Here is a 27,815-nt window from a genome sequence, read left to right on the forward strand (position 1 = left end):
TCAAATAATTTTGGTAATCACCAATTCTGTTAGTTTAGGGCAGCTGTGGCACAAATCTTAAAATTTGTTAAGCACTATAGAGAGAGAGAGAGAGAGAGAGAGAGAGAGCACTATATTTAATTATTAAGGTATGTGGTTTGTTAAGATTCGAAATTTATAACACTATTATATATTATATCTCTATTAATTTTATATTTTCCCCCCATTCAGACAGAAACATGCCTCAAGTGCACAGGTTTTGATTTTTTTGTCATCAAAACTTTTTTCTTTTCTTTTTTTTTAGATGGCTAAAACATTTTATTTTAATTGTACATTTTAATTCCAATGCTGCTTCACTAGACTAGTGTATATTTTTTACATTTTAGTTGTTAGAGCAAAACATTCAATTCATAAAAGAAAATACACAGTTTTTTTTAACACATGACTTTATTCCTACAGAGGTCACTATATTCAATGTATAATATCCACTATATATAATTCTCAAACAATGAAAAAACATTGTTTTTTTTCTGAAAGGATCAATGAAATAAAGATGTTCAAAGTGATGAAAACACATGCTAGATGAGTTGATCCACGCTTAGTCGTTGTCGTAGATGCACCCTGTAACATACAAGAGAAAGTAGAAAAATATAACTGCAGTAAAAGGATGTAAACTAAATACATATTCATCATCTGTGCCTGTGGAAGTTAAACCTTACCATCACCAACATCATCATAAACAGATCCGTCCCTTAGAGAGGAGAGGAAGTGAGACAGAAAATATGAAGTTGTGGTCAACTTGTCAGCCAATGTATATGATATCAAGGGCTATTTACAGGTGCGATAGAAACATAAATTTTTTACTTGCAAAAATATGCACCAGAATAGAAATAGAACTGAACAGGAAGACTGTACTTACTGCTCCAAATTAGCAGTCGACACATAGCCAACTGAAACAGAGAGAGAATCTATTTAATATCAGTTTCCTCTTCTGCTGTAATGTGCATGTGCACAGGTATTATTTCCTCAACCAACTCACATTTCCCTTCGCTGTTACGGCCGATGATTTTGTCATCTACTGGGTGAACTATCACGTCAAGCGTTTCTCCTGGTTTTATCGGCAGGTCTTTATTACCAAACTTCTTTATAGACAGTGACTGGAGGACAGTAGCTTGATAAAGCACTTTGATTTCTGCATTATACTGCAAGAAGAGGCAAAAAAGGGTTAGAGTCATTTCACTGACCGCTTCCACACCAGCAGTCAGCGTAGAGTGTGTCTTACTTTAAACTTCTTCCTAAACTCTTTCTCCTCCTTCTCAAACTTTTTCTTTTTCTTTGGGTCCATCTCGTTTGTCTTGCTTGTTGAGCTGAATGTTGGAAAACTGCAGTAAACAAAAAAAAAAGAAGACAAACACAATTTTTTTACAAATGAGTGGAGCAAAACTCACTGACATAATTGTGAAGTTGGAAGGAAGCGGTTGCTGAAGTGTTCAGAATGGTTGTTAGGGAATTTTTGCCGGTTTTGACAGGTGAAAATCTTAAGTCGGATCACTTAAAGGGATAGTTCACCCAAAAATGAAAATACTCACCCTCAAGTTGTTCCAAACCTGCATGAATTTCTTTCTTTAGCTGAACCCAAAAGAAGGTATTTTAAAGAATTTGAGTAACCAAACAGCTGATGAGCCCCATTGACTTTCATGGTATGGAAAAAATTACTATGGAAGCCAATGGGGTCCATCAACTGCTTGGTTACCAACTTCAAAATATCTTCTTTTATGTTAAAGGGTTAGTTCACCCAAAAGTAAAAATAATGTCATTAATAATTACTCACCCTCATTTCGTTCCACACCCATAAGACCTTCGTTCATCTTCGAAACACAAATTAAGATATTTTTTATCAAATCCAATGGCTCAGTGAGGCCTCCATTGACAGCAAGTTAATTAACACTTTCAGTGCCCAGAAAGCAATTAAAGACATATTTAAAACAGTTCATGTGACTACAGTGGTTCAACCTTAATGTTATGAAGTGACGAGAATACTTTTTGTGTGCCAAAAAAACAAAATAATGACTTTATTCAACAATATCTAGTGATGGGCGATTTCAAAACACCGCTTCATGAAGATTTGAAGCTTTACGAATCTTTTGATTCGAATCAGTGGTTCAGATCGTGAATCAAACTGCCAAAGTCATTGACGTGAACTATTGAAATTTCAAAACGTTTCGAAACACTTACGACGTAATGAAGCCTCATTTACTGAAATCACATGACTTTGGCAGTTTGATTCATGCTCCAAATCCCTGATTCGAAACAAAAAGCTCAGAAGCTTCATGAAGCAGTGTTTTGAAATCACCCATCACTAGATATTGTTGAATGAAGTCATTATTTTGTTTTTTTTGGCGCACAAAAAGTATTCTCGTCACTTCATAACATTAAGGTTGGGCATTTGAAAGTGGTAATTATCTTGCTGTCAATGCAGGCCTCACTGAGCCATCGGATTTTATCAAAAATATCTTAATTTGTTTTCCTAAAATGAATGAAGGTCTTACGGGTGTGGAACGACATGAAGGTGAGTAATTAATGACTGAATTTTCATTTTTGGGTGAAATAACCTTTACGCAGAAGAAAGAAATGGGAAAAATAGTGTGTTCAAGTCATGACGGAAAGATCGTATTTATGAGTTGTACTCACATGAACGCCACCACAAAGTCATAATTGCGAGTTGGAAGCTCTGGATGTGTCCCAATGTTTACGAGTTGTGTCAATGAGAAACATGGCAAAAAAATACTTGTGACATTGTCAGACTTCTTTTATTTACAACAAAATAAGCTACAGTAATTGCCTGCACAAAATGATAGCATTGTAATGCAATATAATATGCAAAGATAAAGTTTATAGTGGCTGGTTTCATAAATTAATTAAAAACATAAAAAAGCAAAACAAACCTGAGGCACATTCTTTGTTCTTCATGTTCTAGAACATATTTTTGTATAGTTAATTCAGAGAAGGCCATCTTGCTTCGACAACAATGACTTGAACGCACATGACATTTTATTTACAATTTCCCAACTCATAAATATGAACTTCCTAAGAGGACTTGAACACACCAAAACTCAAGGATTCAAGGAAAATAGGAATTTAAATTCTAGACCATGCAGGTCTTGAGGTAAAAGGCCAACGTGTAAAGTCATTATCTTAAAGTGACCTTGATGCCATTTATCCTAAAATAACACGTCGATGAAAATTTGTGTCCGCTGTTCTTCAGTTGTAACATGTATGAACTAACCTGTCAGGAGAAGGAGGTGGAGGGAAGTCTGTTGGATTCACATCATCATACGTATCATCAGTGACATCTGATGGGCATAAACCAAAAACATCTTAGGGGCTCTGGGTGGAGCATTTACATTTATGTATCTGGCAGATATTTTTATCCAAAGTGAATTATAATGCATTCAAGACATACTTTTTTCGTACTTTCTTTGTTCATGCATTTCCAGGGAATCAAACCTATGTTCTACTGTTTGAGCTACAGTCTACACTCAATCATTATATGCAGTTGGAGTGAGCAATCGTTACATTTTATACATTTCTAAATGTTAAATGGAATACAGTGCTATTAGATTATAAATATGGCTGTGTTTACACTAAATTAATACTATATTAATGTACAGTTAAAGTGAAGTATTACTCACCCACACCATTAAACTCAAGGGGGGGTGGAGGGGGGAAGCTGCAAAATGACAGAAAACTGTTCGTAAATCCACTATATATGTGACCTTGGACCACAAACCAGTCATAAGTTGCACAGGTATTTTTTATTGTATGGGTCAAAATTAAAATCCATTAAGATATTTTGTAAATTTCCTACCGTAAATATATCAAAAATTTATTTTTGTGAGTGGATATGCATTGCTAAATTCTTCATTTTGACAACTTTAAAGGATTATTTCACTTTCAAATGAAAATTACCCCAAGCTTTACTCACCCTCAAGCCATCCTAGGTGTATATGACTTTCTTCTTTCTCATGAACACAATCAGAGAAATATTAATAAATATCCTGATGCATCCGAGCTTTATAATGGCAGTAAGCATTACCAGACAACTATTCAAGTTAGGGAAGGCGTAGAACATATCGTAAACTTTTTGAACTGCAAGAGTTTTACACTTTCTTTGTACGTTGAGTATGGAAGGCAGTCTGGCGGAAGCTAGATATTTTACTTCATAACTTTTTAAATATGAATTTTTTTTTTTTTTACACAAACGCATCGTTTCACTTCAGAATGCCTTTATTAACCTCCCCGGAGCCGTGTAGAATATGTATATGATGGATGGATGTGGATCAAGACATTTTCTTCAGCTCAAACTCGTTTGGTAACACTTACTCCCATTATAAATCTCGGATGCATCAGGATATTTATTAATATTTCTTCGATAATGTTCATCAGAAAAATTAAAGTCATATACACCTAGGATGGCTTGAGGGTGAGTAAAGCTTGGGGTAATTTTCATTTGAAAGTGAACTAATGCTTTAAAAGGTGATTTTCTCAGTATTCAGATTTTTTTGCACCCTCAGATTCCAGATTTTCAAATAGTTTTATCTCAACCAAATATTGTCCTGTCCTAGCAAACCATACATCAATGGAAAGCTTATTTATTCAGATGATGTATAAATCTCAATTTCAAAAAATTGACCATTATGACCGGTTTTGTGGTCCAGGGTCACATATGCGCTTCACAAAGGTTAAAGGTGCTTTAAAATTTAAACTATATTTTATAAAAAAAAGGACTTTAGACTGTCACCTATCAAAGTGAAAGCTGCACAGATTAGTTTTTTTTTATATAAAAATGTACTGTTTTACTATAAATATAAATGACTATTCTTTTTTATTTTTACATATTTTATGTAATTCATCAACATGTATTTATATACAAATATATGTATAATATACAATTTAAACATTATTCAATATAATTTAAAAAAAAACATTTATTTATTATACATGACAAGCTCAAACTCCCAAATTTAGAAATACATAATGATTATATTAATTTATTTAATAATATGGTTAATAATACTTTTATTCAGCAAGAATGCATTAAAATGATCAAAAGTGGTAGCTAGTAAATACATTTATAATGTTATAAAAGATTTCAAATAAATGCTCGATCAAATAATCCTGAAACAATTATTTAAAAAATAATTCACAATATTACTGTTTTACTGAATTCTTGATCAAATGAATGCATAATATATAAATAAATTATATATATGTACACATACATACATGTATATATATACACATACTTATATACAAACCAAATCAGTTTTTTAATTTCTTATTAAACTGATAATTATTACTAAATTTAGGGATTTTCAATATGTAATCCATGAGCATAATAACTGAACTGTAAAGGTCACATCTCATGTGAAGATGCACATATATAAACCTGTCAAGTCAACTCTATGGGCGCTATCAGGCAATTAAAATATACCCTTAGTGCCCATTTAAGCACTATAAAAGTACTACAAAAGAGTATCAAAGTTAATTAAAAGAAAACTGAAAATTGCTGTCATTAATTGCTTAGATGCATAAACAGTTTTTGTCAAGTATTAAGTGCTTTTGTACATGAAAAATGAAATTACCTGAAATCAGCTTGAGTATCATCTGCACACTCATAAATATCATCACATTCAGTTGCTGTCAGTAGTCACATGGGAAAATTGTGAACAAGGGAAAACAAAACAAAAAAAGTCCTTTTACGCTTCCTTCACTTGACACTCAGTAAATGATTGCAATGTTATTTTCATTTGTATTTATTAAATGTATAATGCAATGGCTTACCGTCTGGTAGACTGAAAAAAAAAACAGATGTTTTTTAGTTAAATATAAATAATAAGTGAACCTCAATAATGTTAATAATCTGAATCCGTGTACTAGTTACTCTCTTACTTATTGACTTCATCACCTCCACCCACATCATCGTACACCTCCTGTCCATCCTGTGTGTGTCTCACTTCACCACGCACATCTAGAGTGTCAGGCTTCACAAAACCATCTACATGAAAAACACACCAACACAATAATAGCAGCTGAGACAAAGCAGGTTGCCTCAGTCTAATACAGAGTGAGCGGATGTTCGGTTAAACAGGACATATCAGCATATACTTTGTATGCAAATCCAGTGTAGTGTAGCAGATGAACTCACAGTGGCCTTCAGTGTTCCTGGCAAGCCAGTAGTCCTTGGGGTTGTCTTTTTTGCGGACAATTTCAATGGTCTCTCCCTGCTTCAGTGGAAGTTTGTTCTTCCCACCTTTGTGGTCCACTGTGGCCTTCACCGTGTCAACTACCTCAATCGTACCCTTGATCTATCCAAGCAGAAATTATTGAAAAGAGGTGCATCAATTTTTGGTCAAGATCTTGTGTTGACAATGCAAGAGGTGAGCACTCTGTAAAGTCTCCTCCAGCACATCCCAAAGACTTTCAATGAATTTAAGGTCTGGGCTCAGAGGTGACAATTCATGTGTGAAAATGATTTTTCATGCTCCCTCCATGCTCCAACCATTCTTTCACAATTTGAATCATGGATTTGTCATCCTGGAATATGGTCATGATGTGTCTTACTACATGGTTGTTGAAGAATTGAAAAGCTACACACTCCATCATTTAGGGTTAGAAGAACTGTTGCCAAACATATATATACACACACACATACACTGCTCAAAAAAATTAAAGGAACTCTTTTTAATCAGAGAACAGCATCAAGTCAGTTAAACTCCTGGGATATTGATCTGGTCAGTTCAGTAGCAGAGAGGGTTGTTAATCAGTTTCAGCTGCTTTGGTGTTAATGAAATTAACAAGTGCACTAGATGGGCAACAATGAGACGACCCCCAAAACAGGAATGGTTTTACAGGTGGTGGCCACTGACATTTTTTCCCCTACTCATCTTTTCTGACTGTTTTTCACTAGTTTTGCATTTAGCTAGGGTCAGTGTCACTACTGGTAGCATGAGGCGATACCTGGACCCTACAGAGGTTGCACAGGCAGTCCAACTCCTCCAGGAAGGCACATCAATACGTGCCATTGCCAGAAGGTTTGCTGTGTCTCCCAGCACAGTCTCAAGAGCATGGAAGAGATTCCAGGAGACAGACAGTTACTCTAGGAGAGCTGGACAGGGCTGTAAGAATGTCCTTAACCCATCAGCAGGACTGGTATCTGCTGAACAGGATGAGCATCGCCAGAGCCCTACAGAATGACCTCCAGCAGGCCACTGGTGTAAATGTCTCTGACCAAACAATCAGAAACAGACTTTGTGAGGGCCCAACATCCTCTAATTTGCCCTGTGCTCACTGCCCGGCACCGTGAAGCTCGAATGGCATTTGCCATTGAACACCAGAATTGGCAGGTCCACCACTGGCGCCCTGTGCTTTTCACAGATGAGAGCAGGTTCACCCTGAGACGTGAAAGGGTCTGGAGAAGCCGTGGAGAATGTTATGCTGCCTGTAACATTGTTCAGTATGACCGGTTTGGTGGTGGGTCAGTGATGGTCTGTGGAGGCATATCCATGGAGTGATGCACAGACCTCTACAGGCTAGACAATGGCAAACTGACTGCTATTAGGTATCGGGATGAAATCCTTGGACCCCTTGTCAGACCCTACGCTGGTGCAGTGGGTCCAGTAGGCCTCATGTGGCGAGAGGATGCAGGCAGTTCCTGGAGGATGAAGGAACTGATACCACTGAATGGCCCCCACGCTCACCTGACCTAAATCCAATAGAGCACCTCTGGGACATTATGTTTCGGTCTATCTGACGCTGCCAGGTTGCACCTCAGACTGTCCAGGAGCTCAGTGATGCCCTGGTCCAGATCTGGGAGGAAATACCCCAGGACACCATCAGTCGTCTCATTAGGAGCATGCCCTGACATTGTCAGGCAAGCATACAAGCACGTGGGGGCCATACAAACTACTAAATACTATTTTGAGTTGCTGTAATGAAATTTCAGCAAAATGGACTATCCTGCTGCATCATTTTTTCACTTTGATTTTCAGGGTGTCTTTGAATTCAGTCCTCTGTAGGTTGATAATTTTCATTTCCATCAAACGATGTGGCATCCTTTCGTTCCTAACACATTACCCAGTTCATATCAGTATAGATATCCAGCATGATATTTTTCCCCATTGAGATCTGATGAGTTTTCAAAGTGTTCCTTTAATTTTTTTGAGCAATGTATATACATTCATGTGATCCTTGGCAGGTCATACAATATGGAAAATAAAACCTCAGATGAACTACACGTGACATATCACACCGTGTCATTATTTATTTAAAAAAAAACTTGGCTAAAATAGAAAAGCAATGGGTAACAAACTTAGGACACCATTATTGTTCAAAGGCCTTTAAACAATCAATCATCAGCAAGTGTGATCACCTCTATAAAAGCAGAAGTTTTAGCAGTTTGCTGGTCTGGAGCCTTCAGGTGTGTTAACACAATGCCAAAGAGGAAAGATATCAGCAATGATCTTAGAGAAGCAATTGTTGATGCCATCAATCTAGGCAGGGTTATACAGCCCTTTCCAAACAATTTGCACTCCATCATTATTCACAAGTGGAAGACATTCAAAACAGACACCAATCTGCTGGACATTCCAGCAAATTCACCCCAGGATCAGACTGTGTAACGCTCAGAGAATTTGCAGACAAAACAAGAACTACACCTCAGACTCGACAGGCCTCGGTTAACATGTTAAATGTTAAAGTTCATGAGAGTACAATTAGAAAAAGACGGAACAAGTATGGCATGTTTGGGAGGGTTGCCAGGAGAAAGCCTCTTCTCTCTATAAAGAACATGGCAGCATGGCTTAGGTTTGCAAAGTTGCATCCATTCTGGAACAATGTCCTTTGGACAGATGAGACCAAAGTGGAGATGTTTGGTCATAATGTTAGTAAGTTAAGTTAGGCAACAACTAAACACGGCATATCAGAAAAAACACCTCGTCAAAAAAGTCAAGCGTGCTGGTGGAGAGCTGATGATTTGGGCTTGTTTTGTAGCCACAGGACCTAGGCATCTCACAGTCATTGAGTCAACCATGAACTCCTCTGTATACCAAAGTATTCTAGAGTCAAATGTGAGTCCGACAGCTAAAGCTTGGCCAAAATTGGCTCATGTAACAGGACAATGATCTGAAGATCACCAGAAAAACTACAACAGAATAGCTGAAAAAGAAAAGAAGAAGAACAGTGTTGCACTGGCCCAGTGAAAGTCCAAACCACATCCTGACTGAAATGCTGTGGCGAGAGCTGTGCATAGACAAGTTCATACTAACCTCAATGAACTGGAGCAACACTGTAAAGAAGAATGGGCCAAAATTCTACAAGCAATTGAATCATAGGGTGTCCTCAGTTTGTCACATATGGCTTTCCAATCTTGGCTTTATTTTTGTTCAATAAATAATGACACAGTGTGATATGTCATGTGTTGTTGTTCATCTGATTTATTTTCCAAATATCAGTGTGTGTATACATATAGACTGATCAGGCATAACATTATGACCAACTTCCTAATATTGTGTTGGTCCCCCTTTTGCTGCCAAAACAGTCGAGGCATGGACTCCACTAGACCCCTGAAGGTGTGCTGTGGTATCTGACACCAAGATGTTAGCAGCAGATCCTTTAAGTGCTGTAAGTTGCTAGGTGGAGCCTCCATGGATTAGACTTGTTTCTTCAGCATATCCCACAGATGCTTGATTGGATTGAGATCTGGGGAATTTGGAGGCCAAGTCAACACCTCAAACTCGTTGTTGTGCTCCTCAAACCATTCCTGAACCATTTTTGTTTTGTGGCAGGGTGCATTATCCTGCTGAAAGAGGCCACAGCCACCAGGGAATACTGTTTCCATGAAAAGGTGTACATGGTCTGCAACAATGCTTAGGTAGGTGGTCAGACCAGGCCACCTTCTTCCATTGCTCCGTGGTCCAGTTCTGATGCTCACGTGCCCACTGTTGGTGCTTTCGGCGGTGGTCAGGGGTCAGCATGGGCACCCTGACTGGTCTGCAGCCCCATATGCAACAAACTGTGATGCACTGTGTATTCTGACACCTTTCTATCATAACCAGCATTAACTTCTTGAGCAATTTGAGCTACAGTCATCAGTGAGCCTTGGCCGCCCATGATCCTGTCGCCGGTTCACCACTGTTCCTTACTTGGACCACTTTTGATAGATACTGACCACTGCAGACCGGGAACACCCCACAAGAGCTGCAGTTTTGGAGATGCTCTGACCAAGTCGTCTAGCCATCTCAATTTAGCCCTTGTCAAACTCGCTCAAATCCTTACGCTTGCCCATTTTTCCTGCTTCTAACACATCAACTTTGCCTAATATATCCCACCCACTAACAGGTGCCGTGATGAAAAGATAATCAGTGTTATTCACTTCACCTGTCGGTGCTCATAATGTAATGCCTGATCGGTCTGTGTGTATATATATATATATATATATATATATATATATATATATATATATATATATATATATATATATATATATATATATATATATTCATGACAATTAAGCACAATTTCCATTGACAAATTCTAATTTCTGTAATATAACAATATTTGATTTTTTTAAATCGGCATGAACCAATATCAAAACAGAGATATCCAGCATTGAGCTGTTTGTAATCACTTTAAACTTTTTCCTGGCCTCCTGCTGCCTTTTCTCTCTCTCTTTCTTCTCTTTCTTCTCCTGTTCCAAGCGTTTCTTCTCTTCTTTTTCAAGCTTTTTCTTGAGTTCTTTTGATTCTTTTGTCGTCTTTTCCTCCTTCGTTTCTGTGTTGTTTTCTGGCCTGTGTAGAGGAGAGTTTTACATTAGCAGAGTACACAAGTATTTTTTCATTTTTTTTTCAGTAATATTAAAATTTAAGAGCAACTGATTTGCAGCCTTTGCAAAAGAGTAACTACATTTCCTGAAGAAAATGTGAGTGGCATTTGCCTGTGCAGAACTTGCTATTACGATGGGTGGTGGTTCACAAGTTAGTAGAAAATTACTCAGTAAAGTAACAGTGAAGGAGGAGTGAAGTTTAAAATCAATGTGAAATAAACACTTACAATTCTTATTTGTAATGAAATATTGCAGTATTTATTAAAAATGGTTTATCCCTGCACTTCCTTTTTTTAATCCATGTGTCCTTGTAATCTTTAATCAAAATATCTTCCCCTCCCTCTTGCAGCGACATCTCTTTTCTCTGATGATGTGTTTACTGGTGCGAGGGCGGGACAACCTGTCACTCACATGAGATCCACCAATAGCAAACCACAACCATCCAATCAATTCTCCATGAACAAAATCAAGTTCCGTCCTACATTTTTTCTTGTTCGAGAAGCCATTTCACTTGGATATATGTCACAATAGGGAAGAAAAACTTCCATTTCATGCTGTCTTTAAAGAGCATCTATTATGCTTTTCTATTATACATTTTACAACTTTCTTTAATGTGTAATGTTGCTGTTTGAGTATGAAAAAGGTCTGCAAAGTTACAAAGCACAAAGTCCCTCCAGCAGGAGATTCTGAACTCCCTGAAATGCCTCCATTGTAGCCTTGAGTTTTCTCCCAGGAAAAAACATGACAATATTCCTCATTTAAATAATTCCTGCCCAAGGCATTTGCAAAATAAAGGGGCGGGGCCTGGTTGAATTAGTAGTGTGTTGAAACTCCTGGTTATGGTAAGGGACGAGACTTGACTTGCTCAACATGGTTGACCAATCAAAAAACACTAGTCCAGCTGACCAATCAGAGCACAATGTGCTTTTCTGAAGGAGTGGCTTCATAGAGACAGGAACTAAACAGAGCGTTACTGACAGACTGGGAAAAGAGGTGCTGCAACAATGCAAGAAATATAAAAAAAAAAATTAAAAAAAAGTGTTTTTTCAACATTCAAGCATGAAAACCTATTCTAGCAGACCCCAAAAACAAAATCAAGATTTTGGACAAGGTCATAATATGAACTAAAGTCTTAAATACTTTGGTTCAGGGGTTTGCTCAAATCACCAATTCTAAGTTTGAGTAATAATAATTATTGTCTTAGCAAGCACAATTAAATAAGAGCTCTCACCAGTTGTGGTCAAGATCCTCGTACATCTCCTCTTCAGACTCCTACATATGAAACAAACAGCAACAGTAAAAGTTACTACACGACCACAGAAATTAACTAATCTTAAAAATTCAGTGTTTCATGTTCTCTATAATTTTCGTCAGTCTGTTATAATCAGAATGTCTTGTTAATGCCTTTGTTTCCTTTTGCAGACTGTTTTTACCAAGTGTCACAGAAGTGCTATGTTGATGTGCTATTTAAAACAGCTCTATAAGAGATGTCATCTTGTTCAAGCAAACACAATGAACATTTCATCTTTACCTCAGGGTCATTGCTGCTTTTACCTAAAACAGAAAAGAGACTTTTATACAGACTTAGACAAAATTTCAGCATTAATAATGGAGTAAGTCTAATTGCATGTGATCTTTCTTTAAAATAAGGTCAATATCTCTGATATTTTGTAATCTAATGCAGACATTAATTCAGACATTAAGTAGCCAAACATTACTTGGGGTCACTGTATATCAAACAATCATTTGAAACTCGTTCATATAACTTCTCTGTGAACAGCAGGGATAATGACATATGAAGACCTATTGAAGTCTGTGTCCTGTTCATCATCGTGTCAGTATCGTCATAATAATCCTCCTGAAGAGTCGGATCCCTGTTCGCAACAGAACAAACACAGTAGTAAATACAAGCTTACTTCTGAATTGCTGCTTCACATCTTTGTTTTAATGATAATACATGCATTTGCACTATTGCATTCCCTCACAAAGAGTACTGTGGTGGTACCATGAAAATACTATGAAATATGAACTCTAACTATGAGTCCATAACTACCATTTTCATGTACCATGGTATTTAAATGCCAAGTTTTATTTACAACTTTGAAAAATCCTTTTTTACAGTGTACTTCACTACTAAACCCCCATGGTATTACTATAGTACAATGTCCCAAGCAATTAATCAATCAATATATTAAATTAGGGCTGTCAAATCGATTAATCACGATTAATCGCATCTAACATGAAAGTTTGTTTATATAATGTGTGTACACACATTATATAAACACAAACTTTCTTGTTAGATGCGATTAATCGCAATTAATCGATTTGACAGCCCTAAAGTAATTATTATTTCATGATACTTAAAAAAAAAAAAAAATGGTAAGTCTTGTGTACAGTAGGGCTGCACGATATATCGCATGAGATTGTCACGCGCATTTCGTCAGTAAAGCCGGTTCCCTGATTACCGCTAAATCGCCATCACCTGCTTTCAAATGGAGCGGCATTTAATAGACAGAGCCGTAGTTCACTGATAAGCCACGCAATATCGCGTTCATATCGCAGATGAATCGCCTTCGATAATGAACGTGATATTGCGTGGCTTGTCAGTAGCATGTATTTTCCAGAATAGTTGTTGATATTTCAGCACTCACATCAAAGGGGGAGCAGGTGGAAATGTGAAGTCTGGCGGTGGGGGTGGGGGTGGAGGCATAGATGTGTTCAACAGGCGTTCAGGTGGTGGTGGGGGTGGGAGGGGGAAAACTTCAGGATCAAGTTCAGGATTGTTGGTGTTGGATACTGATGAACCAGCAGATGGAAACAGAACATGAATTGACAAAAGTGAAACAGTTAGACTGAATCGTGCACGAGTGTGTAAATATAATCACCTTTTTTTAACTAAAAATTACAATTCACAGTTTAGGGAAATGGGTTTTGGATGTTTAGATAAGAATATGGAAGGCCATATGGAAGGCCCAAAAAGTATTTTAACACTTAATTCACACTTTATGAATGCATTATATTTGATAACAACATGGTTACCGTGATTTTGCCAAGACACGTTCCTGGATCAACATATTTTGTTGATCCTGGAAGAACATTCCTGTCCAAAAATTGAGTCCTAACCCTATCCCTCCCACTAAACCTAACCATACCCATAAGGTATCCCTAAAATCGGAGGGAAATGATAGGTGAATAACACTGATGTAGAAGCACCTAACCCTGGTTTTAAGACTAAACTTGACAGAAACTGTAAACTTGTCCCTCAAATCTGATTGGTTGATTTGAATGTTGTTCCAGAATCAACAAAGATGTTGATCAGGAACTTGTTATACATAGTGAAATCACGTTAACCACACAGCAAACAACAGTAACTAAGAAAAAATGTGCCTTAATTGTTGTGAAAATCCTGAAAAATCCTGAATAAAATGAAATTATTATTATTATTCTATCATCTTAAAATAATTTTTTTGTGGAATGTATTAATTATTTTGACACTTTTATTTTGCTGTTGTTATATAATGCATTGACATTTAGACATTTTTGTATATTCATGACAATTAAGCACAATTTCCATCCACAAATTCTAGTTTCTGTAATGTAACGATATTTGATTTTTTTTTTTTAAATCAGCATGAACCAAATTATTTATATAATCAGCAAATACTCCTATGATCATGGAGAAAGGTTTTGAGATTTTATGTGATTTAAACAAGTTCAAGAGTTTGGGGTCAGTACTTTTTTTTTTAAAGAAATTAATACTTTTATTCTGCAAGGAACACAACAAATTGATAAAAAGTGACAGCAAAGACTTTTATAATGTTACATATGATTTCTATTTCAAATAAATGCTGTTCTTTTGAATAAAAAAATGTATCAACATTGATAATAATAAGAAATGTTTCTTGAGCAGCAAATCAGCATATTACAATGATTTCTGTAGGATCATGTGACACTGAAGACTGGAGTAATGATTCAGATTTGCATAACAGGAATAAAGTACATTTTAAAGTATTTTCAAATAAAATAGTTCTTTTTAATTGTAATATTTCACAATATAACTGTTTTTACAGCAATTTTATTCAAATAAATGAAGTCTTGATGACAATCATGAGACTTTTCACAAAACATTAAAAAAATCTTACTGACCCCAAACTCTTCAAGAGTTGTGTGCCCAAAATCTTATTGACACTACTGTATTTTGTTTGTATACTCACATAATTCCAGACATTTAAAAAGAATGAACCCATACATGGTGAATGTGAATGAAAACACACCAGATTGAGCTTTATCCATGTCTTACCATTCCCTCTGAACTTGTTGAGGTTAACATGTGGAGGTCTCTTTGGTTTGGCAGGACACTTTCCTAAAGCAAACACAGCGGGGAGAAGCTTCTTTTTCGGCACTGACAAATCATCAGTAGCAGTTCCCGGTGCTGCAGAGATGTCTTTACGGAGAACAGGTTTCTGCGTGACAGGTGGTTTGGCAGGACTCCAGGGTTTGGCTCCGGCAGTGGGAGGTTGTGTATACGAGTTCTCCTGTTGTCCTCTATTGGGCAGCTTCACTCCAACAGCATCACTTCTCGAGTCAACATTGGCCTTGTTGTTAGAAAGTGGAGGATTGATTCTAGTCTCCAAAGAGTTGACTGTGAAGTTGGGTTTGGCCATGAGTGGTTTAGGAGAAGGCCTGGAGCCTGCGCCCACAGGTCTGAGTTTCACCGCCAACGGTGGATTCTGGTCATCAGTCCTGCTGCTGCTCAACTGATTGCTCTGATTAGGTTGGGAAAACATACTTTCACCAACCAGTGAGTTAAAGTGAGACCTCAGACCTTGTACATTAGTGGCAGTGGCCTAAAAGAAGTCAAATAGAAAAGAAACACTGGTAAAACTGTACAATAAGTTCTCATTTGTTAACATTAGTTAAAGGGTTCATATAATGCCACTTTTACAAGATGTAAAATAAGTCTCTGATTTGTGTGTATGTGAAGCTTTAGCTCAAAATATTCCACAGATCATTTTTTATAGCATGTTAAATTTGTTACTTTTGAGAGTGAGTCAAAACCAAAGTCCCTTTAAGACAAGTAATTTCACTCGGCGGCCATCTTTGAAACGCCTCGTCTCGGGCATCCTGGGCATCATGCAATCTCTTTGAATGGGGAAACATCAAATTCTCCAAAATTGTTCGCCAACCTTACGATTAAATTTCATATTTGAAATCACCAATGAAATCTAACAACAACCGGCTCATAAATTTAGTTTCTAAACGCTCGAATCATGACAAAAAAACTATTTTTCAGGCTGGATCAAGCTAATGCGCATGCGCAGACCTACATGCGCATCTCTTCGGAGGCGCGCGTCTGACTGTTTCTATAGAAACCGACGATTCTAACGGCCGCTGAAGTGACGCGATGACTTTACCAGTCGGCGATTGGCTCTTATTTAGAAGGCGGGACTTATTCCGCCATATTACGCGTTACACTTTCTCCCATTCAAAACAATACGAGTGACACGTCTTGTGTTCTTCTATAGTCTTTGGTCAAAACGCTCCGTTTGTGTGTATGTCCCTTTAAATGCAAATGAGCTGCTGCTCTCAAGAAGAGGGCGGAGTTTCAAGAGCTCGTATCAGCAGCTCCGATTACCTCACGCAGACTCCTCACTGAAAATGTCAGAAACTGTTTCAAACCAGAGTCTGACAATTATGGAGAGACTAGAGAAGTGACAACATGTAGACTGCAACAGGACGTTTCTGAACGGTTAGTTGATGAATTTATGTAGCTGATGTGGAGTTAACTATCTTAAAAGTCATTGATTAGCATATTCTGTCACCTATAAATCGCTCGTGTGGGAACTGTTTCCTACAGAGTCAGAGAATATATGCTGCATGAAGACAGAACAGGTATAGTTTAGTTTAATTACGGTTATAACTTATGTTATCTTGCTTCCATGACATGCTATTGCATCTGTGTTATGTACTGTATTGCAATAACATGGCCTCACCCCTTTGTTGTGTGTTCTCGGGGGCGGGGTTTATGTACATTTTAGGGTTAGTGAAGTCAACAACCCGGGAAGAAGCTCGTTGTAGTCCCTACCAGCCGTTTGTTGTAGTCCTTAAAGAATTCTTTAAAAGAAAATATATCCCTTTGCATTGAACTTTGAGCGTTGTAACTTTGCAGATGTTGATAACTAACATGTTAATGTCACAGTGCATTAATGTTAACAAATATAACTGCTGATTTTAAATATGTATTAGTAAATGTAGAAATTAACATTAAAACTAATCATTGCTGAAAAAGTATTGTTTATAGTTAAAGTAACTTTTCTAAAGTGACCTAAAAAAAAGTCAAATACAAAACAAAGACTAGCAACACCTTACAATAAGGCCTTGTTATTAGTTAACAGGAACTAACATCGAGCAATTTATTTTTACAGCATTTATTATTAACTTTTGTTGATGTTAGTTAATAAAAATATGATGGTTCATTGTTCATGTTAGTTCACAGTGCATTAACTAATGTTAACAGATAATCAACTAAGATTAATAAATGCTGTAAAAGTATTGTTTATCGTTAAAGCAACTTTTCTAAAGTGACCTAAAAGAAGTCAAATATAAAAGAGAAATATGTAACACTTTACAATAAGGTTTCATTTGTTAACATTACTTAATGCAACACAAACTAACACAAAATAAATTCTCAGAAAAAAAGGTACAATAGCTGTGACTGGGGCAGGACCCTTTCAAAAGGTATACCTTTGCACCTTATTTACCCCTAAACGGTGCATATTAGTATCATAAAGTGACATATTAGTACCTATATGGTGCACAAGGCCTCTGCGATTTCAACCAAGGGGGACACCTATGGAAACCTGATTCTTTCTCAAAACAAACAATCATTTTAGTAAAAAGGTAATTTTGAGATTAAATTAAAATATGAAAATGCTGCAATTGTGAGATAAAAAGTAAAACAGTGTGAGAATTATGAGGAAAAGTCTCAGTTGCAATTGTAAGAAACAGCCATACATATTTATTGATATTTTTCACTCAGAGGTCAAAACAGGGACCTGAGGCATAAGAGAACAGTGACCAAGTGCATAAACTGCAGACAAGTCTTACAAGTTAATTATCTGTTTGCTTTAAGACCAGTCATACTGTAACTTTTGGTCTACACCTGGTCACTTGGCACATAAATGTGTCTCCACAAAATCCGATCTTCAATTCCTGTGCTATATGCAAATTTAGTGGAGTTAACATTGACGAAAGCAACAGATATGCACTGCATTTTTTTTATCATCAGCTAATTTCAATATCAAAGACCGCAATAGGAGAGAGCAGCATCAGCACTGGTAAGATAATTTAGTCTCATTACTTTTAATGAAGATTGTTGTGTGATGAGCGTCTGCGACACCAACTTTCCATTTCATTTGTGGCAGTTTGTGTGTCTGGTAGCTGAAGAGATACTGAGGTCATCTGTGGCAATGCTGCAGTAGCACTGTCATATCTGGCCATAATGTCATATAACACGCTCTCACACATTTATTTTTTACTGTTTTGGGAGGAGTAAAATGTGGTTTCAACAACCAGATGCATTCACACTAAACCAGTTTCTGCAGTAATGTGTCTCAAAGCACCTCCTGAAGGCATTTACACCTGGCCTTTTCACAATCGGATAGCTATTCAATCTGAGAAAACACATGAAGTGACTAGGTGTAAACAGGCCCTTTAAGTCAGATACATAAAAAAGTAGATTGGCCTAGTTTGAATCCCACCCAACACTCTTAAAAATAAAGGTTTCAAAATGTTTTTTTGTACAGTGATGTCATGGAAGAACCATTTTTGTTTCCCCAAAGAGCCTTTCAGTGAACAGGGGCCGGATTCACAAAACATACTTAAAGGGATAGTTCACCCAAAAATTAAAATTCTGTCATCATTTACCCACCCTCATGTTGTTCCACACCTGTAAGACCTTTGTTCATCTTCAGAACAGAAACATAGATCTTTTTGATGAAATCTGAGAACTTCCTGTCCCTCCATAGATAGCTACACAACTACCACTTTGACGCTTCAAAAAGCTTATAAAGAGATTGTAAAACTAATCCAAATGAATTGAACGGTTTAGTCCAAATTTTCTGAAGAGAATTGATCACTTTATATGATGAACAGATAAAAACATTCATCAACTCGCACATCAATTGTGGTAAACGGAAGCTCAAGCATGTTTGCTTGACGTGCGAGAACCAATGAGGTTCATTCTCGTGTTACGCAGCACGTTTGAGCTTCAGCAAGAACCAATGAGGTTCATTCTCGTGTTAAGCAGCACGTTTGAGCTTCAGCAAGAACCAGTGAGGTTCATTCTCGTGTTACGCAGCACGTTTGAGCTTCATCAAGAACCAATGAGGTTCATTCTCGTGTTACGCAGCACGTTTGAGCTTCATCAAGAACCAATGAGGTTCATTCTCGTGTTACGCAGCACGTTTGAGCTTCAGCAAGAACCAGTGAGGTTCATTCTCGTGTTACACAGCACGTTTGAGCTTCATCAAGAACCAATGAGGTTCATTCTCGTGTTACGCAGCACGTTTGAGCTTCCGTAAGAACCAATGAGGTTCATTCTCGTGTTACGCAGCACGTTTGAGCTTCCGCAAGAACCAATGAGGTTCATTCTCGTGTTAAGCAGCACGTTTGAGCTTCAGCAAGAACCAGTGAGGTTCATTCTCGTGTTACACAGCACGTTTGAGCTTCATCAAGAACCAATGAGGTTCATTCTCGTGTTAAGCAGCACGTTTGAGCTTCAGCAAGAACCAGTGAGGTTCATTCTCGTGTTAAGCAGCACGTTTGAGCTTCCGCAAGAACCAGTGAGGTTCATTCTCGTGTTACGCAGCACGTTTGAGCTTCCGCAAGAACCAATGAGGTTCATTCTCGTGTTAAGCAGCACGTTTGAGCTTCAGCAAGAACCAGTGAGGTTCATTCTCGTGTTACGCAGCACGTTTGAGCTTCATCAAGAACCAATGAGGTTCATTCTCGTGTTACGCAGCACGTTTGAGCTTCAGCAAGAACCAGTGAGGTTCATTCTCGTGTTACGCAGCACGTTTGAGCTTCAGCAAGAACCAATGAGGTTCATTCTCGTGTTACGCAGCACGTTTGAGCTTCAGCAAGAACTAATGAGGTTCATTCTCGTGTTACGCAGCACGTTTGAGCTTCAGCAAGAACCAATGAGGTTCATTCTCATGTTACGCAGCACATTTGAGCTTCAGCAAGAACCAGTGAGGTTCATTCTCGTGTTACGCAGCACGTTTGAGCTTCCGCAAGAACCAATGAGGTTCCTTCTCGTGTTAAGCAGCACGTTTGAGCTTCAGCAAGAACCAGTGAGGTTCATTCTCGTGTTATGCAGCACGTTTGAGCTTCATCAAGAACCAATGAGGTTCATTCTCGTGTTACGCAGCACGTTTGAGCTTCAGCAAGAACCAGTGAGGTTCATTCTCGTGTTACGCAGCACGTTTGAGCTACAGCAAGAACCAATGAGGTTCATTCTCGTGTTAAGCAGCACGTTTGAGCTTCAGCAAGAACCAGTGAGGTTCATTCTCATGTTACGCAGCACGTTTGAGCTTCATCAAGAACCAATGAGGTTCATTCTCGTGTTACGCAGCACGTTTGAGCTTCAGCAAGAACCAGTGAGGTTCATTCTCGTGTTACGCAGCACGTTTGAGCTTCATCAAGAACCAATGAGGTTCATTCTCGTGTTACGCAGCACGTTTGAGCTTCAGCAAGAACCAGTGAGGTTCATTCTCGTGTTACGCAGCACGTTTGAGCTTCAGCAAGAACCAATGAGGTTCATTCTCGTGTTACGCAGCACGTTTGAGCTTCAGCAAGAACCAATGAGGTTCATTCTCATGTTACGCAGCACATTTGAGCTTCAGCAAGAACCAGTGAGGTTCATTCTCGTGTTACGCAGCACGTTTGAGCTTCCGCAAGAACCAATGAGGTTCCTTCTCGTGTTAAGCAGCACGTTTGAGCTTCAGCAAGAACCAGTGAGGTTCATTCTCGTGTTATGCAGCACGTTTGAGCTTCATCAAGAACCAATGAGGTTCATTCTCGTGTTACGCAGCACGTTTGAGCTTCATCAAGAACCAGTGAGGTTCATTCTCGTGTTACGCAGCACGTTTGAGCTTCAGCAAGAACCAATGAGGTTCATTCTCGTGTTACGCAGCACGTTTGAGCTTCAGCAAGAACCAATGAGGTTCATTCTCGTGTTACGCAGCACGTTTGAGCTTCATCAAGGACCAATGAGGTTCATTCTCATGTTACGCAGCACATTTGAGCTTCAGCAAGAACCAGTGAGGTTCATTCTCGTGTTACGCAGCACGTTTGAGCTTCCGCAAGAACCAATGAGGTTCCTTCTCGTGTTAAGCAGCACGTTTGAGCTTCAGCAAGAACCAGTGAGGTTCATTCTCGTGTTATGCAGCACGTTTGAGCTTCTTCAAGAACCAATGAGGTTAATTCTCGTGTTACGCAGCACGTTTGAGCTTCATCAAGAACCAGTGAGGTTCATTCTCGTGTTACGCAGCACGTTTGAGCTTTAGCAAGAACCAGTGAGGTTAATTCTCGTGTTACGCAGCACGTTTGAGCTTCAGCAAGAACCAGTGAGGTTCATTCTCGTGTTACGCAGCACATTTGAGCTTCATCAAGAACCAATGAGGTTCATTCTCATGTTACGCAGCACGTTTGAGCTACAGCAAGAACCAATGAGGTTCATTCTCATGTTACGCAGCACGTTTGAGCTACAGCAAGAACTAATGAGGTTCATTCTCATGTTACGCAGCACGTTTGAGCTTCATCAAGAACCAATGAGGTTCATTCTCGTGTTACGCAGCACGTTTGAGCTTCATCAAGGACCAATGAGGTTCATTCTCGTGTTACGCAGCACGTTTGAGCTATAGCAAGAACCAATGAGGTTCATTCTCATGTTACGCAGCACATTTGAGCTTCTGCAAGAACCAATGAGGTTCATTCTCGTGTTACGCAGCCCGTTTGAGCTTCATCAAGGACCAATGAGGTTCATTCTCGTGTTACGCAGCACGTTTGAGCTTCAGCAAGAACCAATGAGGTTCATTCTCGTGTTACGCAGCACGTTTGAGCTTCAGCAAGAACCAGTGAGGTTCATTCTCGTGTTACGCAGCACGTTTGAGCTTCATCAAGAACCAATGAGGTTCATTCTCGTGTTACGCAGCACGTTTGAGCTTCATCAAGAACCAATGAGGTTCATTCTCGTGTTACGCAGCACGTTTGAGCTTCAGCAAGGACCAATGAGGTTCATTCTCGTGTTACGCAGCACGTTTGAGCTTCAGCAAGAACCAATGAGGTTCATTCTCGTGTTACGCAGCACATTTGAGCTTCTGCAAGAACCAATGAGGTTCATTCTCGTGTTACGCAGCACGTTTGAGCTTCAGCAAGGACCAATGAGGTTCATTCTCGTGTTACGCAGCACATTTGAGCTTCTGCAAGAACCAGTGAGGTTCATTCTCGTGTTACGCAGCACGTTTGAGCTTCAGCAAGAACCAATGAGGTTCATTCTCGTGTTACGCAGCCCGTTTGAGCTTCATCAAGGACCAATGAGGTTCATTCTCGTGTTACGCAGCACGTTTGAGCTTCATCAAGGACCAATGAGGTTCATTCTCGTGTTACGCAGCACGTTTGAGCTTCATCAAGGACCAATGAGGTTCATTCTCGATCGAGTGTATTCAGAAAATTTGGTCTAAACCGCTCAATTTATATGAAGCGTCAAAGTGGTAGTTGCGTAGCTGCCTTTGGAGGGACAGAAATCTCTCAGATTTCATCAAAATATCTTCATTCATTTTTTCTTACCTTACCTAAGAATTTTTTTCTTGTTCTTAAGTCAAAGAATTCAAAGAATTCTTAAGAATTCAAATTCTTGAAAAGAATGTTATAAACAATTATTTGCAAACATTCGTGCTGTACAACATCATCAACAAGCAGAGAACGGAACAAATTAATTAATATTGGTGGTCTCCAAACATACATAGCAAGTATTCCACATTGTGTCGACATTTTTAGCCTGAAACAAATTACCTGCAAAATCAGTAATAAGTTAACAGTGCCGTGGATATTGTTACATCTTGAGACTTTATTTTATTTGTCATTTTTTCTGTGTGCGTTTGTGTTTTGTTTTTCTTTCTTTTTGTTTTCTCTACATGTCTACGGCTACCGTTCTGAGGGAGGTAATTGGGTTCACCTGCCCATTCACCTCAGATTCACTGATCGGCTGCAGCCAGGAGAAAGCCAGCATATAAAGCGAGCACTGTCTCATAGCAAGCGGAGAGGAAGAGGGTTGCAGACTTGCTTGCCACATGGACTTCTTTTCTCTTGCCCCAGATATCTCTTCTGTTTTCTGTTAATGACAAGTGCTAACCATTGGCGCTACTGTGTATATGGTTGAAGACTTATAGGCTTTTTTTGTTCAGAATTTAAGTTCTCTTTTAAGTAAACCTGTAGGGAGGTGGGTGCCCTTTTTGTTTGAAATTGCTTTTCTCCTGGTTATGTAGTCAGGAAGATAGGCAAGTTCATTTGTTATTTATTTTCTTTTTGGTTATGTATAGGTAAGTTATGATTAAAACTGAGTTGATTTTTTTTTGTTATGTTGGCCTTTGCCCCCTCCTGAAGCGTATGTTTTTCCCTTCATCTTTTACATTTGATTTAATAAATATCACCTTAAGCTCAGTCTCTTCAAAAAATTGTTACTGCCATGCCATTACCCCTAGACTAAAAAGGGCTGACATGTAACAATATTCCGTATCATAGCAACAAAGCGTCTCAACTGAAAAAAAAAAAAAAACTGCTGCGCAGCTGAAGCGCTCTCAAGCATTCACAGATTTACGCATTTAAACAGAGCACCTAGCGTTTTCAGCTGGCTAAAAATGCTTTGGTGAACATGGGGCCTTAAAGTTATATCTTAAGAATGTTCTTAACTTTGTTCTTGTCACGATCACAGTCTGTTCCTGTTCACTCCGGACTCCATTTCCCATAATCCTCCCTGTCAGTCACATGCACTCACTCCACCAATCACCTGTTGCCACATACAGCCATGCACTCTCCACACTAATCACCACACCCAGCTGATACTCATTACCAGGACTATAAAGGACTCACACACACACCACTTCACCGCGAAGTCTTGATTCCTAGTGACAATTCTGAGCGTACCTTGTATCCTGTCTGCCTGTGTTTGATCTTGCCTGTTCCTGTGTATTGACCCGTTGCTGCCTGTCCTGACCCTTGCGTGTTATACTGTTCTGTGAATGATATCCGCCTGCCTCGATCTACTGCCTGTGCCCTGACTACGATTCTGCCTAACCCTCTGCTGTACCTGTTTGCTCCTGATTGACCCTGCCTGTACGACCACGCTTACTTTAATAAAATGCTGCATTTGGATCTCTGCCTCAGTCCCGCTCCGTTACAGAAGACTTCGCCGCTACCACGATCCAGCAGCTTTCCCGGAGTTCAGTTGTACGGTATGGACATTGATCAGTTGTTATTGTGGAGTACGCAGGGCACGCGATCGTTAGAGGATTATGTGCAGGAATATCTGGACATTGCTTACCTCTCTGATCTACCGGACTGTGCTCTGATTGACTTCTTTTGTGATGGCGTCAACCAACCTCTCCAGAGTAGATTAAGACGAGAGGGACCGCGTTCATCACTCTGCGGCTTTATGGACTATGCATTGTTGACTGTTAGCTCTCCGTTTACTGTGGGTGTCGCGGAGGAATGCGACACCATGGTGAAGCCCGTAATGGCCGCCGCGCCAGGTAACACGCACAAAATGGCGGCTACCATCACAACAGCAACAGTTCATGTCCCCACTGATCGGCCAGAGCAAAGTCACGTCGCTGCTGATCGCCCAGAGCAACGTCACACCTGAGCTCCTCGCCCTGCCGGCGCCACCCGAGCTTCCAGCTCGGCCGGCGCCACCCAAGCTTCCAGCTCTGCCGGCGCCACCCAAGCTTCCAGCCCTGCCGGCGCCACCCAAGCTTCCAGCTCTGCCGGCGCCACCCAAGCTTCCAGCCCTGCCGGCGCCACCCAAGCTTCCAGCCCTGCCGGCTTCACCCATACGCCTGGCCCTGCCGGCGCCACCCGAACTCCTTACCCACGAACCTGCGACGGGTCCCGCTGAGTTCCCCAAGAACTTTTTGGGGGGGGGCGGTATACCTAGGGGTGGGGAGCTTGTGGGTGGGGACCCTGCTCAACCATGGCCATTAAGGGTCCCTGAACTACTATGGCCATTCATGGACTGTAGGCCACTAGGGCCATGTATAGACTCTGACCCGCTGGGGTCACCCATGGACTCTAACCTGCCGTGGCCGTCCGAGCCGCCTGACCTGCCGTGGCCGTCCGAGCCGCCTGACCTGCCGTGGCCGTCCGAGCCGCCTGACCTGCCGTGGCCGTCCGAGCCGCCTGACCTGCCGTGGCCGTCCGAGCCGCCTGACCTGCCGTGGCCGTCCGAGCCGCCTGACCTGCCGTGGCCGTCCGAGCCGCCTGACCTGCCGTGGTTGCCCGAACCACCCGACCTGCCGTGGCTGCCCGAACCACCCGACCTGCCGTGGCTGCCCAGGCCACCTGACCTGCCGTGGCCGCCCGAGCCACCTGACCCACCGTGGCTGCCTGTGTTCCTGGGGCTGCATTGGAGATCCCGTTCCCGGCTGCTGTTAGATCTCCAATGCACCCACCCCCCCCTCCCTAGCTGTTCCTTTACGTCGCGAGGACGCGCCTTCCGGGAGGGGGCGTTATGTCACGATCACAGTCTGTTCCTGTTCACTCCGGACTCCATTTCCCATAATCCTCCCTGTCAGTCACATGCACTCACTCCACCAATCACCTGTTGCCACATACAGCCATGCACTCTCCACACTAATCACCACACCCAGCTGATACTCATTACCAGGACTATAAAGGACTCACACACACACCACTTCACCGCGAAGTCTTGATTCCTAGTGACAATTCTGAGCGTACCTTGTATCCTGTCTGCCTGTGTTTGATCTTGCCTGTTCCTGTGTATTGACCCGTTGCTGCCTGTCCTGACCCTTGCTTGTTATACTGTTCTGTGAATGATATCCGCCTGCCTCGATCTACTGCCTGTGCCCTGACTACGATTCTGCCTAACCCTCTGCTGTACCTGTTTGCTCCTGATTGACCCTGCCTGTACGACCACGCTTACTTTAATAAAATGCTGCATTTGGATCTCTGCCTCAGTCCCGCTTCGTTACAGTTCTAAAGAAGATTTTTATAAGAAAACAATTGTTTAAGGACTGGGAGCCACTCTGAACACTTCAGCAGCCCCCAACAACATCCTAGCATTGTGAATACAAGTTCTGCACAGTCAACAACTCATTTTCTCCAGAAAATAATAAAGTATATTTATTACGATAATCACTAATATTATAATTAATGCAGCAATATGCAAACCTTCTTAAGCGGGCTACAGAAAAAAACATTCTTAACATTTAAAAAAGCTGTGAAAACAGCTGTAAATTCACACCTTTTGGGTCCCGCCTTTACACCTAGTCTCTTTACATTCACAAGCGTGAAAAACACTTTTTCAGAACTCCATCTGCTTCTTTAAAATGCAGCTACATGATCAATACTATTGTATTCTTATCAGTCACATCATAAAACTAGTAATCAATCGTAATAAAAAAACGTAATAAAATCCTCAAGCATTGATTTACTATTCCTACTAAGGCATCTGCTCTAATCTGCTGCATTAACACAAGTATAATCAAGATAATCAAGATCTAAACTGAACAATCAAAATAAAAGACACTCATTTAAATGAAGCAGCGGTATTTCTCTGCAAACTCACCTAGCCAGCACATAAGTGTGTGCAGGAGTGCAGCGGCTCTGAAACTAGTGAGAATCACAAATGCACTCAAAGGAAATGCATGTTTCTATAACTTTAATAAGGAAGAGGTGTAACCAGGGTTTCGCTATCAAGCATCACAGCCCTGATCTGGGGTCAGGTTTAATATTGGCTCAAAACCACAGTTTCATTAATTGGACAGCCATTTAAAGCGAGAAAAACAAAACATACTCTGGTCAGATAGTTAAATGTCAAATGGTAAGTTCACTGTTCTAATACGAGCATAAATAATAACATTAATAGAGTTTAGGCGAGCAGAAGGTCAGTTGTCGAATTCAAAAAGCCACACAAGTGTTTCACAAATATCACTGTTAGAGTAAACAAGTAGGACTCACCATAATGATGACTGGAACAACTACCACTAGGTTATTAGTTTGTCTGTGGAGTCTTTTTAAGGAGTGCGGTATGCAGGAGAAAAACTGATGACTAAACAAACTTTTGCCACAACTTTCTTTCTTCCTCCTAAATGGCTTAAACATTTGAGCAAAACACTAAATCAATTAGAAAGAAACATGTATTTATAGGGCAAAAAGAACTTCAATAGTTTAATAAGTCACTTCAATTACAATCAGATATGACAATGCATAATATAAACATTAAACAAAACCTTAAAAAAAAAAAAAGTCATTTAACTGTGATACTGAAGAAGGAAGATGAGTGTGTATGAAACGGTCAATGGAAACAAAACAAAGGAATATGAACATGTAACCAGTGGCCTTAAAGGGATAGTTCACCCAAAAATGAAAATTATCCTATAATTTACTCACCCTCAAGCCATCCTAGGTGTATATGACTATCTTCTTTTAGTCAAACACAATCAGAGTTATGTTAAAAAACATCCTGGCTCTTCCAGGCTTTATAATGGGAGTGAATGGCGCTCAAGATTTTGAAACCCCAAAAATTGCATCCATCCATCATAAAAGTAATCCATACGGCTCCAGGGGGTGAATAAAGGCCTTCTGGAGCAAAGCGATGCATTTTTGTAAGAAAAATATCCATATTTAAAACTTAATCACTGTTTATAAAGTTTTA

The 27,815-nt window shown here is 39.7% G+C and overlaps 1 protein-coding gene across 1 annotated transcript; it reads right to left on the reverse strand.

Annotated features, from left to right (window-relative positions):
- Window positions 1-423: 423 nt before the first annotated feature.
- LOC125267258 (FYN-binding protein 1) lies at window positions 424-27,799 on the reverse strand. The gene is made up of 18 exons (XM_048188717.1): window positions 26,727-27,799; window positions 15,162-15,708; window positions 13,513-13,657; window positions 12,665-12,735; window positions 12,393-12,415; window positions 12,093-12,133; window positions 10,667-10,826; window positions 6,188-6,347; window positions 5,932-6,037; window positions 5,824-5,834; window positions 5,625-5,679; window positions 3,672-3,709; window positions 3,266-3,332; window positions 1,262-1,361; window positions 1,019-1,181; window positions 899-929; window positions 699-730; window positions 424-600 (listed from the first exon to the last, which is right to left on the reverse strand). Exons 2-18 carry the CDS (start codon window positions 15,646-15,648, stop codon window positions 578-580), a joined length of 1,713 nt encoding a protein of 570 aa, XP_048044674.1. The 5' UTR covers window positions 15,649-15,708; window positions 26,727-27,799; the 3' UTR covers window positions 424-577.
- Window positions 27,800-27,815: the final 16 nt, after the last annotated feature.

Source organism: Megalobrama amblycephala, linkage group LG4 (assembly GCF_018812025.1).
Source record: "Megalobrama amblycephala isolate DHTTF-2021 linkage group LG4, ASM1881202v1, whole genome shotgun sequence".
Lineage (NCBI taxonomy): Eukaryota > Metazoa > Chordata > Actinopteri > Cypriniformes > Xenocyprididae > Megalobrama > Megalobrama amblycephala.

Excerpts from the sequence above, each read along its gene's own strand:
- LOC125267258 (XM_048188717.1), bottom strand. The coding sequence starts at position 15,648 with ATGTTTTCCCAACCTAATCAGAGCAATCAGTTGAGCAGCAGCAGGACT. Across the intron at positions 13,658-15,161 it reads CAACAAGTTCAGAGGGAATG|TATCCAACACCAACAATCCT; the intron begins GTAAGACATGGA and ends CTGGTTCATCAG. Across the intron at positions 12,736-13,512 it reads CCACCTGCTCCCCCTTTGAT|GGATCCGACTCTTCAGGAGG; the intron begins GTGAGTGCTGAA and ends TGTTGCGAACAG.